The sequence below is a fragment of the Periplaneta americana genome, chromosome 2, assembly GCF_040183065.1.
Source record: "Periplaneta americana isolate PAMFEO1 chromosome 2, P.americana_PAMFEO1_priV1, whole genome shotgun sequence".
In the NCBI taxonomy this organism is placed as follows: domain Eukaryota; kingdom Metazoa; phylum Arthropoda; class Insecta; order Blattodea; family Blattidae; genus Periplaneta; species Periplaneta americana.
The window spans coordinates 77,550,684-77,567,048 of NC_091118.1; the positions used below are offsets into that span (position 1 = coordinate 77,550,684).

The 16,365-nt window shown below is 33.6% G+C and overlaps 1 protein-coding gene across 2 annotated transcripts in view; it reads right to left on the reverse strand.

Moving 5' to 3' along the window:
• The window catches only part of LOC138694358 (leucine-rich repeat and WD repeat-containing protein 1-like), a 62,627-nt gene that overhangs the window by 34,565 nt on the left and 11,697 nt on the right, over positions 1 to 16,365 (reverse strand). Inside the window, exons 1-2 of one of the 2 annotated variants that reach the window (XM_069818009.1) lie at positions 14,936 to 15,110; positions 2,698 to 2,912 (exon numbers count right to left, since the gene is read on the reverse strand). In XM_069818009.1, coding sequence (XP_069674110.1) covers positions 2,698 to 2,912; positions 14,936 to 14,994 — 274 coding nt within the window. In that variant the 5' untranslated portion in view covers positions 14,995 to 15,110. Of the gene's footprint in view, positions 1 to 2,697; positions 2,913 to 14,935; positions 15,111 to 16,365 lie in introns of those variants that run through there. The other variant, XM_069818008.1, reaches the window with a different exon arrangement.

Here is a 16,365-nt window from a genome sequence, read left to right on the forward strand (position 1 = left end):
CTTAGAAGTATTACCCATTCCAAATATCTGGGAGTAACACTAACAAGGGATAGTTTTCATTAGGGCACAATGGATTTGGCTGGAAGTATTAATGTAGACTGATTTAAGGTTCCTGAAAACGATGGTGAAAGTCTCTCACTTCGGAATTGCATATTTATGAAAATATAGAAATTATAAAAATTTGAACTGGATGTCGTTCTTGCACGCAGCTTGCACATAACCTACTTGCAGAGAGCACTAGAGGCGAGGAAACTAGTTTCTTCCATCCCTATTAGAAATCTAGAAGTGGAATATGTTCACATTTGGATTTAAGACGAACTGGATAATATTTAGAGTAAACTCATGTGTTATGTTCACACATGATAATGCGGGTTCACCAAGAAAATTATGTTCAGGACACAGCATCTTTTCACAATACAGGCATCTTATAATGGCTGCTTCTTCATACTCATCGATACGACATTACTCCCACATGTAAAACAGTGTTTGAAGTACATTTTTGAAAAAGTTTATTTTAGTTTTTTCGTGACATATTTTCTAATGATGAAGTCTAAAATGCTCTTCATGCTAAGTCACTTCAGACTGAAATTATTCCGCCAAAAACCACACGACTTTTTCAGCCTTTGGACGTCTATTTCTTCTGACTGTACAAGCTAGTCATTCGACGACTGGAAGACTGTTTCAGGTATAAACGTATTATGGAACATTCAGATACTAACCTTCACAACAGAGTTTTTATATTAAAGTTGCGTTCAGTTGTTTACTATCAGTTCTGCTTTCCTCTTCTATAAGCCATGTTAATATACAGTATGTTTGACAAAAACGTGGATACAATACAAGAAGAAAAATAAACTCCTTCAAAAATGTATTTCAAACACTGTTGTGTGTGGAAAATAGTGTCTGTTGTGCTGATGAGTGTGAAGAAGCAGGCATTATAAGATGTCTGTATTGTGAAAAGATGCTGTGTACTGAACATTTCTTGGTGAACCAGCATTATCATGTGTGAACATAACAGGTGAGTTTACCCTAAATAATATCCATTTCGTCTTAAAAGCAAATGTGAGCATATTCCACTTCTAGATTTCTAACAGGGATGGGAGAAAGTAGTTTCCTCACCTACAGTGCTCTCTGAAAGTAGGTTATGAGCAAGTTGCGCGAAAGAACAATATGCAATCCAGGTTTTTAAAATTCCTCTATTTTCAGAAATATGCAATTCCGAAGCAAGAGACCTTCACCATCGTTTTCAGGAACCTTAAATTAATCTACATCAACACTTTCAGCCAAATCCATCATCCCTACTGAAAATCCTCTGGTCATTACGAAAGTACAAAAGGCTAGAAGAGGTGGCTGAATGTTTGAATGGTATTTAGTGAGATGAGTATAAAATAAAAAAAGGAAGTACACATTGGTAGAACTATGGTGGGAAATATTCTGTCCTTACTTGCTTACAAATGGCTTTTAAGGAACCCGCACGTTCATTGTCGCCCTCACATAAGCCCGCCATCGGTCCCTATCCTGTGCAAGATTAATCCAGTCTCTATCATCATATCCCACCTCCCTCAAATCCATTTTAATATTATCCTCCCCTCTACGTCTCGGCCTCCCCAAAGTTCTTTTTCCCTCCGGCCTCCCAACTAACACTCTATATGCATTTCTGGATTCGCTCATACGTGCTACATGCCCTGCCCATCTCAAACGTCTGGATTTAATGTTCCTAATTATGTCAGGTGAAGAATACAATGCATGCAGTTCTGCTTTGTGTAACTTTCTCCATTCTCCTGTAACTTCATCCCTCTTAGCCCCAAATATTTTCCTAAGAACCTTATTCTCAAACACCCTTAATCTCTGTTCCTCTCTCCAAGTTTCACAACCATACTGCACAACAGGTAAAATAACTGTTTTATAAATTCTAACTTTCAGATTTTTTGACAGCAGATTAGATGACAAAAGCTTCTCAAGCGAATAATAACACGCATTTCCCATATTTATTCTGCGTTTAATTTCCTCCCGAGTGTCATTCATTTTTGTTACTGTTGCTCCAAGATATTTTAATTTTTCCACCTCTTCCAACTATTATATTTTCATTTCGTACAATATTCTGGTCACGAGACATACTCATATAGCCTACTTTGTCTTTTCGGGGTTCACTTCCATACCTATCGCTTTACTTGCTTCAAGTAAAGATTCCATATTTTCCCTAATCATTCGTGGATTTTCTCCTAACATAGTCACGTCTTCTGCATAAATATTCTATCCTATGGAAGGCAAATATGAGATTTTGGGAAGCGAATGAAAGACAGGAGAAGAGCAGTAGAAATGGATTTCTTATGAAGAACAGCGAAAATCTTCAAAATAAACAGAATAAGAAATGAAATCATTAAGACTGCTGAGGAGTATGTGAATGACAGGATTCAGAGAAGTCTCAATTGGTTTGGCTACCTGATTCTTGTGAACCATAGCAGGTGGCCCAAAAAAAACTATACAAATGGACACCATCTGGCAGAAAGGAGAGGGCCTGACCCAGTCAGTCATGGAATAAATAACTGAAAAAACTAAAGGACCAACAACTGGAAGAGAGGTTGTACAGGGTGGCAACTATGAAGATTGAAATTTAGAAGACAGCAATCAGCTGCATAAAAACCTAAACAGAATCTCTTGTAGCTAATTTAAGTATGTGTCTTGTGTGAAAGAACTTACAAAAGAGAATGTTTCCTTGCTTGGGGTGGAACATCAGGCTGCTGACATTGACTCTTTTCGACCTTAAGAACTGGTGCTCATGGAAAGCCACACCACCTTCAGGGTGGATAAGGTGCAGAGTGTTCCTTGCTCCTGCAGCTGCCAGCACGTTTATCTGAGGAGGGTCTCCAGACTCCACCAGTAGTGTTGTCCATGCCACAGAGTAGAACATCTCCCTGCAACACAGGAAAGACAATGTCAGCTGGAGGGCATGTGCAATATACAGATTTATAAAGTTGCAGTGACTCGTCTCCTGATAGTGAATGTATGTAAACAATTACATTTAAATGCGAGTATAGGAGGTAACATTTTTAAAACAACTAGTAGTGCTTTCATCTTATGACATCATGTGTGAAGGGTTCATTCTTGGGTTCTCCTAGCTGGGCAGTATTTCTCTATACACAAGAGCAATTACTGTATTAGAACTATTTTTCAAATTAGTGTAACAGTAGACTAAAGGCTAGAGTGTTTGCTTTCAATGTCAAGAATAAACTAAGTGGCATTTGTTGTGGATTTTATTTTAGTAGGTTATTTTACGACTCTTTATCAATAGCTTAGGTTATTTAGCGTCTGAATGAGATGAAGGTGATAATGCCTGTGAAATGAGTCCGGGGTCCAGAACCGAAAGTTACCCAGCATTTGCTCATATTGGGTTGAGGAAAAACTCCGGAAAAAACCTCAACCTGGTAACTTGCCCCGACCGGGAATCGAACCCAGGCCACCTGGTTTCGCGGCCAGATGCGCTAAATGTTACTCCACAGGTGTGGACTTTGTTGTGGACAAAGACAGTCTTTGATGCAGGTTTTTGCAGAATATTGTTATTTTCCTATAAATATTTCACCATTTGTCTGCTAAGCATCATCGTCATCCTAAAACAATGTAGATCCAAGTTGTCTTCAGAACAACATTTAAGATCTACGTAAAGATTAGTATTTTTGATCATACAGAATATATCTGTTATGGTAACAATTAATATTAGAGGAGAAAAATTTGCTCTGGTGCCGGGGAACAAACCCGGGTCCTTGGTTCTATGTATCAAGTGCTCTCACCATTGAGCTACGCCGAAGTTCAATCCACAGCACCGGATCGAACTCCTTTCCCCCAGTGTTTTTCCCTTTGTGGCCTGACTCCAAGTTGAGCATGTATGCTGACATTTTATATTAAGTCAATTGTCATTATACAAGGAGCGCACTCAGTTGAGTGACTTGGTGGCCAGATTCCACAGTAATATGCACTGTTGCTCGAAGAACCTACGTAAAGATTATTATTTTTGGTCCTACAGAATACATCTGTTATGGTAACAATTAATATTAGAAGAAAAAATGGCAGTTGACTTAATATAAAATGTCAGCATACATGCCCAACTTGGAGTCAGGCCACAAAGGGAAAAACATTGGAGAGGGGTTCGATCCAGTGCTGTGGATTGAACTTCGGCATAGCTCAATGGTGAGAGTACTTGGTACGTAGAACTAAGGACCCTGGCTCGATCCCTGGTGCTGGAGCGAATCTTTCTCCTAGAAGGAGTCCCCTATACTGAATAGAACAATGTTACACATAAACTAAATGAGTTTCAATATCTAAGACATAATTCTTGCATTCCAAAGAAGACGAATTCGAAATAAATTGTGGTAGCAGACTGAACAAATAATTCGATATAATTTCATTAGAAAAGAAGATTAATTATTTATTGCTAAAATATATGAGAAAGTATGCATAGGCCTAGTTTATATGTGACTATTTTAAAAATCTATTTTCAAATCAAGTGGCAGATCTGCAGGGGCAGATATTTATGGAGATTCATTTTATCATTCGTGTTTTTTTTTTTTTTTTTTTTTTTTTTTTAAATATTGGGTCGGCAGAGATTGATTTGTACTCTTGGCAGAGATTAATGGAAATTTTGGAAAATACAATTAGTTTGGAATTGGAGTATTAATTAGGTATGAGTATTACTTTCCAAATAATTAAGATTAAAGGTTCGTTGGATTCTAGTGAAGGTGTGGTATAGCCAATAGACAATATTTGTTGGATTGAGACTGTATTTAACACACATTCATTAAAAACGAAAAAGAAAACCTGCAGCCCTCAAATTAACACTTTCAAATTATTAGTGAAATGTTGAATTCTCCGTCTTTTGAGTTCACTAATGTAATCAAAACACCTGGAATAGCATGAAATGTAGTCTCTTTGGATATATAACAAATCAAGTGAAAAAAAAAAATAATCCGAAAAAAAACTCAGAATATGAAATTTGCTATAAAACGATGCAATAGTAATAATTCACGAATGTGTTCATATTTTGCTATTAGAACTCTATTTCGCGATTTGTCGCGATTGTTTTATCGACATATTATTAATCAGAATCACTTAATTTGTAAAGATTAGTAAAAATCTATTGTATATCTATTATGTCGTGATTATCGCGATCTCCATAAATACCCAGCCCTGCTGATCTGATAAGAAATTCTTATAGCAGCGAGAAAAAGTTAAAGACCTCCCTCTTGGTTAATCTCAACGTGAATTCAGGTTTCTGGTGTGAAAAGTCATGTTCTAGATATTTAGATAATACAGAGAGATTCATTAATAATTTGAGAGTGGTTACAGTACACATCAATGCAAGAAGCTATTACCAGTACTTTCTTCAACATATGCAGAGTGACCTTTACAGTGAAACAGCACATGTCCACACAGTAGTTTGTCATTCTAATGCAACTTCTAGTAAAAGGTTATGTGCAGAATAAAAACTCTGTAAAATGTGTTAAAAAGTGAATGTTTAAGTTTCATCGCAAATATCCAGAACCTTGCACTCTCAAATTATAAATGGTCTTAAAACTAATAATCACTTGAAATAGATCACACTGAATATTTGTGATGTGTAATATAGATCTGAGCCTAAATCTTAATATATATTTTCTGCCCTCTTTAATAATTACAGTTCCCTTGATTTTCATATGTACCTATCTGTAAAATCATTATTACTAAGTATTATCGTAATTATTTTGTAATATTAACATACTTTAAAGTATGATATAAACCTAAATCTGTACTGTAAATATTTTGTAATAAAATAGATATTAACATAATTTATAGTATAATAGAGGCCTAGGTCTAAATCTAAGTACATAGTTTCTGTCCTCTTTTTTCGAACAATGTCCCTCCTTTCGAAGCTTTGTGTCCTCTTTTTTATCGATGTGAATCTGGTCACCCTATATTAAAAATAAAAATCATATATTAGAAAAAAATTATATTTTAGGGAATCTCAGTCAAACCAGTCTAGCTGACAACCGGGTTTTGAAATTAGTAAATGTCTGACAGCCCCTTAAGGTATGAGGTAGGGAGTTCCAACGACAAGAAATTGAAACGGTGAATGATGAAGAGTATTGGGAAGTGTTATGATGAGGTATACTCAATGTACTGGTGATCTGAGAATGAGTATTTAGGTTAGGGTTTGACCATAAATACACAAGACGAGAGGACAAATAACTTGGGGTTCAGGTGCACAGAATTTGAAATAAAAGAGAAAGACAGTGTAAAGTTCTGCGATTGTTGAGCCAGAGCCAAGATAAAGATTCGAAAAACAGTGAAATATGATCGTATCATAGGACATTGCACACACATCTTATACACATATTATGAACACGTAATTTGTTCTTAAGTCAGTGAACAACACGTCACAATAGTCAAAGTGCGGCATTATGAGTGTTTGAACTAATGTCTGTTCTCAGTGGCGCAGATTAGGCCAGTGAAACATGTTGCTGACATTAATAATAGATTGTCAAATAGAATAATCTTTTTGGGTGTCACTAATTTAATAAAAACAAATATTTTCCCACTAAAATATTAATTTATGTTGAAGACTACTGGTTTACAAAAATGTAAAAACTATCACATCATCTACAAGTTAAATTCCATTACATAATAAACTAGTTAACCTAGCAGAACTATAATGTCAATAAAACTACAAGTCACATAGTTTTTATTTTTCCATATTTAACAGGTCTTATCAACTCCGTCCCTCAGGGGATGGAGTCAGACTTTCTTAATATTTTGACATATCGATTACCTCTGATTGAGGTTCTGGCTAATATCTACATCTTACTTCACGATATGTGTGAGGAAGAACAATATTGTTTGTATGCATCTTTTGTCTGATTTGTGTAATATATTATTATTCAGCGATGTATGCAATGGAGGGGGAAAGGAACTGGCCACTCTACCCCATTATCTCCTGTTTAGTTACCGCATGAGTGATGCCTTATTATTGTCACTTATGATGTTCAAACCTGTCTTCGGACAGTTGACTAAATGACAATGGGTTTGTGCATACAATCAGTGATAGTTTCAGGTTCCTAAAAGTGGGTGTGCAGCATAGACGTATGTAAAAAGGACACCATAATGAATTTTGGAACCAATTAGATGTGATACTTTGGAAATAACAATTACAGATTAAGGGAAAATCAATTGAAACTCTTAAAAAATATTTAAATATATTTTGAACAAACACTCTTACTCGATGGATAACAGCGTCAGATTCGACAGTCTCTGAGTATTCATTGTTGATCTCAGATATGTTTTTTCTCTTCATTGAAGAAAAACTTCGTTTGGCACTAGCTCTGGTAACAGACAATGTGTTAATAGGAAGCGCATTAATGTATTCAGTTCAGATAAGCTATTAATTTACTTTCGAGAAGAAATCGAGTGTTGTCCCATTAAATTGAGAAAAGGAATTTTTGGCTATTTCCATTTCATATTTCAATTTATTGCTTATAGCCAGGTACTTCTTGTACTGCTGTATGAACTAACTCGCATAATCCATATTTAAAAAACATGCAGTTCTTGGATTCATAGCTCTAGATATGTAATCATTGTGCTGTTCAAATCTTCTCTTCAACTCAGAATTCATATGATCCAATACCTCAAAAGCAGTCTTCTGTATTTTCATTTTGTATCCATTCCAAAGTTTTTCTGTACCTAGTTATAGAATTAAGGTGTCATTGAACTTACTGGGTACACTTTCATACCTCTCTTCCAGGTACTTTGATGCCCAAGCTATTGGCAAGAGTGCATTATTCCACATTTAATTTTCAAAATGTGTCACATCTTTTCACATGCCAGATGTTTACTGCACCATTTATAGCCTGAATTATCATTCCCACTATCATATTCTTCTTTCTGTAGAATTTTGGAAAGCCCATTGATATATTCTAAAATTAATATTTGAGGAGGATATTATTCTGTAGGACAAATTAATAAATCTATAATGTATTCTAAAAGTTCACCACCTCTGTTTTCTGGTTTGTGTAGAGCAATGCATTGTCTTGCACAGCGTCACCACTGGGTTTTCATTAGCTGGTCCATAAAAAGTACCATGAAAAAATTGATTGCTCTCTACTCAGGTGTTTGTCATGGTAAATTATACTTCTACTTTAGGGCTTAAAAACCTCTTGCAACATAAAATTTTGTTTAGAATTAACATTGCATAGCTTATAAACAATATATAGTTTGCAAATGTATTCGTAAACATAAGTTTCTGTCTGCTAACAACATAATACCGGTACTTGTATTTCCTAAAGCCACAACTTTGTTACACTTGTGCACTTAAATATGTTTTCATCTCGCATTAAAGAAAGAGGTGCGTATTTCTTATCTTACTTGTAATTATATCGTTCGAAGTATTGTGCCATTTCGATCAAATTATTAGGGAAACTTTAAATTTGTGTACTTCACTCTTTATTTGACAACACCATATGAAGTTGGTACAAAATAGACAAGTTAATCAGTTTCATGAAATAATGCGAGTTCACCATAACTGACAAATTAAACCCTTAGCTATTGTAGTTTCACCTTTATTATTAGTTTGCTGAAAATATTCAAGAGCTAATGTTTTACTAATGGTTTACTGTAACCAGACTGCAGTGATGTGCCCCTTAAAAATTGGGTGCTGATACTGCATACAATTCTTTAATTTTATATAAAGTGTATGTAAAACAAAAAGATGCCACATTTGTTACATTGCAAGAGTAAAAAAAATCTGAACTGCAGGAAAACAGATTTGTAAACCTAAGAAGACAGAAAATAAAAACTAGCATTAATGTTAACACACCAGTATGACCTAAATTCTAATCTTTATATTTGGCCATCAGATAAGAAATTACATCTTCACTGTCGATTTTATATTGCATAGATGAAACCTATTTTGAAAAATCTATTACTTTTCCTTGAATGTCCGACTTGGAAGGTCTCATTACAGTAGAATTGTTCCTTTTTGAAGCAGTTTTTTAGAATGTTCGAAGCTGAATTGGTTTGTTGTGATACTATGAGCAAAGAACTAACGAGAGAGAAGTCTTTCAAGTTGGGGTGAAGATTCCTGAGATGTTAAGTACCGGTATCTTCTTTCAATGGTTTACTGAATTTAGGCATTCTACTAACCGATCTTATACCTTCTGTCACCCGACAATAGCTGACTGTACCTCGCTCAAATTTCTTTCTCCTACAATAATAAACATGTGTAGCACAAAATTGTAACAGTAAGATTTGAAAATATGAGAGCAAACAATTGAAAATTCTATATGACAACTTCTATGAGAACGAACTTAATATTTAAAATTATATCACTGGTATCGTGAAGACATGACAATATTATATTTGTAACTGTAGATTGTCGATCATTATTCATATTACACCATAGTATCAAAGCACAATTATTAGCAGATTAAACACCAAAATAAATTACTTTTAATTACTATTGTTATTAAAGTTAGTCTTGTTTCAAATATTTAAATTTCATACACATTACATTACAATTAATTAGAAAATTGCAAATAAACAAGAAATATTGCTTTAAAATGACAAAAAAGCCATTTTTAGTGATTGATTAAATATTTTTATTTTATTTATTTCTGGTTTAACAATATTCATGGCTGGTTTAGACATTCAAAGGCAAAATAAAAATTGGGCCTATCACTTTGATTTACTCCAAATCACATTTATATCTATGCGACTAATGATTTACTTCCACCCAGTAAAAAAGGCATTTTGCCAAACATCCGGGTTCTACAGATAACGAACTTGTTCGATTCTGTTGAGAGTAAACACACTGACTATACTCCCTTGCCGCTTCAGTACCTTCTGCTGTTTCATGACATTACTTTACGATCTTACACCATTAATAACAATATAATACGATGCTCTGGTATCACCATCTTAGACTACGATTTTTATCAAATGGGTCCTTTATAGTGTTTGTTTTTCAATTTCCGTCAGTGTATATATATTGATTATTTTCATTCTATTATGAAATACTGGTATAATCTAATTTCTTTAGGTAACTTCTGTGACAGGAAAGCGATTTTTATTTTACAAAAGAACAATGTTTGTTTAACAGTCGGTGAATATAAAATTGACTCTCTTTCATACTTCAGAAGTACGACATACTGACCCTACCATGCAAATGCGGTATATACTTTCCCTAATAACGTTCTCTGTAAATAATTAAGATCAATTCTCAAGAAACAAAGAAATACAAGAAATAAAAGTGATTTTCAAAAGCCATCAGCTTCCCTAATGCATTTCCGGACAGGTTTATACTATGAATGCATGAAGATTTTGTAATCATTACCTTTGGCAATAAAATCATTAACAGAAAATAAAAATCAATGTCAATCTGCTATCAAAAAGTGGTAATGTTTACATGCTTTTACTCTAGAAGTGAATTCTGTGATAAGAATACAGAATCTGGTTAACAACTCGGCTGTTGTTGAGCAAATGTGACAATGTATTCTTACAAGGGAAAAAATATAAGTGTTTTACAATTCATTTTTGATTTTCAGATAAATCTATTCACGATAATAAATTTATTCAAATGCTCAAGCATATGATTTATCAATTTGCAAATTTATTATATGCTAATATATCTTGAAAAAGATATTCATGAATGTTTTCGCCTGTACGACATCATCAGCTATTCAAAGTTTGACGAAATCTAAACATATATAAGCTTGGTTAACAGAAGATGGCTTTGTACCCAAACCATCCTTCCTGTCTTCCCTCCTCCTTAACCTTCTCACATCGAAAATAATAGATTGCAGCGCCACTAATAATATCAGGTATGGATTTCCTTATAATATTTCATGTTAAAATTGTATATCTCAGCTAGGGTTGCCAGGTTTTCAGAATATAAATAAGAGATAGTTGCAACATTTAACTCGAGGAAAATATGAGGAACTTCTAAGAGAGAAAAAGGGAGGGAGAGAAATAGAGGAAGAGAAAGGGAGTATGAAAAAGAGAGAGAGAGAGAGAGAGAGAGAGAGAGAAATCTGTGAGCACCATTTCAGGTAATATATTACCACGTTAAAGCACAGTAAAAGGAGAAATTCCTTAATCTTACACCACTGAAGCTGTTATGTTAGGCCTACTAACCATTAACTTCTTTATACTAATAAAATTTAGAAGGGACATTAATGATACAAATTGGGAAGCGGTAATTGGAAAAGGTGTGTTCATACAAATATTAATTAAAAATTCTATTTTTCTAAATGCAACACATACTCTTTGCTTCATGTGGAGGAGAATCACTCCTTCTGATTAGAAACATTTTTCACATCTTCACATATTCTACACACAATCAAACAACAATTATTGTAAGTACCAATAACCATACACAGCTATTGCTTGGGAATAAAATAAAATTACTTTTAACTGAAACAGAAGCAGCTAGAGATTTAAATTTATATGTTTCGTTGTCACATTTCTAAAGACATTGATGTTAATTAAAAAAAGGGTAATTATTGAGCCTGTCATGGTCCTACATATATACCCCAAAAAGTGTTTTTTGTCATTAATTTTTAATTTGCTGAGTATATTTGTGTTTAATAAGTGGCGGAGAAACTGTTGAAATTATTATTTTGGGTAATTTCCGAGAAGACGTCTTTTACAAGGTTTGTGACAAGGTTAGTGGGGTGGTTGAAGGGTTATCTAAGTAACGTGAGGCCGAGGAATATGTGAAAAGAGTTCAATGATCTTAAATCATTGAAATCACATCACTTAGATATTCCCTCAACTAATCCAGTAACCTTGTCACAAACCTTGTAAAAAATGGTCTTCTCGGAAATTACCCAAAATAAGTTAAACACACAGTAAAAACAATCAAACATAATTTCAACAGTTTTTCCACCACTTATTAAACACAAATATACTCAACAAATAAAAAATTAATGACAAAAACACACTTTTTGGGGTATATATGTAGCGCTATGATGGGCTAAATAATTATAAAAAAAAAGTGACTGTTTCTTATCATAATTCTACAGTACAATATCAATATAAAGCGCAAGGGAAAAGAATAAAAGAAAAAAAAAAAACATTGACATAATATCCGTCAATACGGGATTTTTGGTGTCCAGTAAGTTTATCAGCTAGGAAGCAAAGAACATTCAGTAAACTAATAACCAGACCATACAACTTATTACATGAATACTGACATATATTAAATTAATGTCGTTTTGTGAGAAGAGGCATAGGAATGTCGACTGAAATTTTACCCTGCTGTTCATGTATATTTCGTGGAAGGTCATGCTATACTAGGGGCAGAATAAATAGGCAGGTAGGGTGAATTCCTCATTCACTACTCTGACTCATACACTCCTCTCAGAACCTACTTGGAGTATGGTCCTGTCCCAAATAACTTACTCCTCTGTTCACACGTTTTGCACTATAGGAAAACTTAAAAGAACAAATAAAATAATGTGATTTCTAGTAATTACAAATACCTGATTTACTGAATATTGTTGTTTTGTTTAGTCAACTGTCCGAACATTCATGAGGTAACTAAGCCAGGAGATAAGGGGTTATGGTGGCCAATTCTCTTTCTCCCTCCATTGCATATATCGTTGAATATTAACATATTACACTAATCAGACTTTAGATAATATCATTTATAATATTTCGCAAGTTAGCCATTTCACAAATGAATCAGTCAGAGCTAAAAGGCATTATGTCAGTTTTTACAAGTTTTCAGGAGAAGGAAAAAATGTTATATCTTCAATCAAAAGATTTTTTTGTACACATTTTTCACTCATTCAGTATTGTAGAGTACTGACAGACACAACGTTTTCAATAATGGATAAATATTTGGAGTTGTTTAATCATTTAAAAATAATTCTTATATAAAACTGACATAATGCCTTTTAGCACGGAAATTGATTTCCAGTAATGGAATCAGTTTGAAATTTTATACATCTCTATTTTTATTCACCGAAATATGGTTATAGAATATTAAACAGTGTTAAGAAGTAGTCTGTTGTGTTTATCCAATAGTAATACTAAACATAATAATTCAATTTTTAAACTATAGGTACTCAAAATTAATAACAAATACCTGCTAGATAATAATAGGTTTACTTGTATAAAAAGTCGTCAAGTCGTTATTTAAAAAAAAAATATTTAAAAGATTAGCAAAAAAAAAAGCTGTTCAAATACATTATATGTTATATTCTCTATCCATTACTGATCTGTTATCATCTCCTCTCCTGGCGGTAGTATCTCCTGCAGGCTATTTCAGAATTTTTTCTTAAAAACTCTGTGCCTTAGGTTTCACACATTTAACTAATATTTTAATATCCTGTATCTTTTTAGAATTGGTTTGTACTTTTCCATCATAATATGTTTTATCTTGAAACTTTGTGCAAAGAATGTTTAACTCTGACTTTTTCAGAGAGAGTGTCTGTTTCATTGAAGAAACTGTAAAATCTGAAATACACAGAATGTTAAAAAAAGTATCCAGTATTTTAGGAGGTGATAGTATGCATCAAAACAAGAAAATAATGTCTAATGCACATGAGTCCTACAACACATACTTTCTAACTCTGTACACTTGCTCATAGGAGGTGCTCAATGTGACGTCCATTTATGGCAATGTATTTCTCGGTCCTACAACACAGCAGACTACCAGATAATCATACTGTAATTTAAACCCCTGGCATGGAATACTGATAGGTCGCAAGGAATACTGAAAACAAAAGTCTGGTTGCAACCAGACTTGAGCGGGATTCATCAGAGATGGTGTTGTGAATTTTCATAATCAGCATGTGTGGGCAGATGAAAATCCCCATGCAGTTGAAGAAACAAGGCATCAGCACCGATTCTCAATCACCGTATGGGCAGGCGTTCTTAGTGACAGATTAATAGGGCCACACGTGCTACCACAGAGATTAACTGGGGATGATTATCAGGACTTTCTTATTAACATATTAAAACAAATTCAAAGAGTGAGTGATTCCTTACGCCAAAGGACAGAGGAATGCATTGCCATGAATGGACGTCACACTGAACAGCTCTTATGAACAAGTGTTCACATCTCAGAGAGTATGTGTTGTAGAACCCATGTTTATTAGACATTTTCTTGTTTTGATGCATACTAGCACCTCCTAAAATATTGGATACTTTTTTTAACACCATATATAAACTGTTTAAAACATGCAGGAGAGAATACTTGCTTTTGTTTCTTTCAAGTAATTTAGTTTCATTAGAGATAGTGGTTTTCTTGAATAGTTTACGCCACCAGGTATCGAAATTTAATATTTCACCTTGGTCCACAACATGAACTTCAACTTACTTCTTGCTATTTGCTGCAAGTTCTACATATTCTTGGGGTTTGTGCGCTCTGTCAAACTTGTTAAGTTTGTTTTTTTTAAATCGCCGAAATTTGTGTCACATGACAGATAAGAATGCCTGTATTAAATCTTTCTTTGACTGTTAAAGATATGCACATTCTTATCATGATGTGGTTTTTATTTTGTAGGTATTAAACTTATCAGAATATAATTTTTTTCATCTTCACTAAAATGTTTCAAAACATCAAAATTGGATATATTTCTTCATAAGTTCTGTAGTACGAAATTAAGTGATATAATTTGTAATATTACATTTGCAGTAATTTGTAGTCTTATCTTGTTTTCATTTACTTGTGGTCCACCATTAATTTACATCAGCCAAGCTTTTAACAACAGCATTTTTAACAACATTCCTTTTGTGACTAGATTAATTTCTTTTCCTTTTTGGAAACATTTCTCACAAAATCACCACACAAAATAAACTATAACACACAATATAACTAACAGAATAAGTATTGAAAATTAAAAAGAGTATGTTCATTGTTGAGTGCGATATTTACACGTGAAATTATAACAAGCGTGAGTCATATTACCTCAGTGCTGCCACACAGCTCACAATGTCCGGCACTGAATGCCATGTTGTCAGTGACATAATGCTTTTCTCCTCCGTATGCCCTGGTATGAATAGTGATTCCTAGCATAAGGAGAAGTCTGACAAAATTCTTTTCTCCACCATTTGATGCAGCTTACTTTTAAACCTCTAATTAAATAAAAACATAAAAATGGGATTTTTTGACATAATGTCTTTTAGCTCCGACGAATTCAAATGTAATAACTACAATGTAATGTAAACTTAATAAGAGAAATCAAATATTTAGCATTACACACAAGTATTTTGTTTTTTATGTGTTTTCAAAATATTGTATTAAAATAATAAATAATGTTATCAACTTTGTGAATCATGAGAAAATTACAAATTAAAGTGCAAAAAAAGTGAATATATTTTTACTGTGTATAGAAAATGTACATATTATTAATAACATGAACGGGTTTCGTAATAAAAAAAATACTAATATATTAGAAGTACACTTATGAATGGCTTAGCTTAACAACGCAATAAGTATGACTCACAAAAAATATTTTATAAATAAAATTAGGCACTCGACACTATTCTGATTCTGTGCGGTGAGTTTCGTTCAGTCTAAATTTGTTTGTGTGTCTGTATTATTGCAATCCATCAACAATTAAATACAGGAAGAGTAAGTGGATTTGCACTATTAAAGTAGTTTGTGAATTAAGTCTACATTTAAGTTACACATTGTGGAAACAGTAAAATGTATTAATTTCGACTCTGATCAAGATGGGTATAAATTATAAATAGGGACTGGATTTTTATGTAATTACATATTATATTCCTTTCCACCTAACTGTATATAAATAACAAATCTTTGCGAATCTTGTAATTACCATTAATATATTAAAATTTGATACTACATATTTTTACATATTTATCCCACATTACATATTATGGCTTGGTATTATATAAATATACATATTTAGGGGTTTTATTCATTTTTACTTCTCTAAAAGGGGGAAAAAAACTTCTGCTGGGGAAGTTTACAATTTGAAATACACAAATAAAAAGCCTTTTTACCTATGCAAGAAAGGACATATTTCGGGACGAAACATAACATTCTTAGTTCCAGGAAGTAAAAGAGGCACTCACCCCACATACTGTCCACTATAAATATGAGTGAACAAAAGGCATCCTTTCTCATACAACTACCTTGTATTGTAAAAATCCCTCAGAAAGTACCGTTGCCTTCATGCGGTGAAGTAGGATGAGGATGACATGATTTGTCTCCAACTATAATTGTTCTGCACACGTCTTAACAAGTCGTTCCCATGCAATTTGCAACCTTACCCACCCTCTTCCTAACTCTTCCAGGGAAAACCCGTGTCAAGTCTGGCATGAGCCGCAATAAAGTAGCCGACTTTTGAAAAGAAGCTGAAGTAAAGGAAC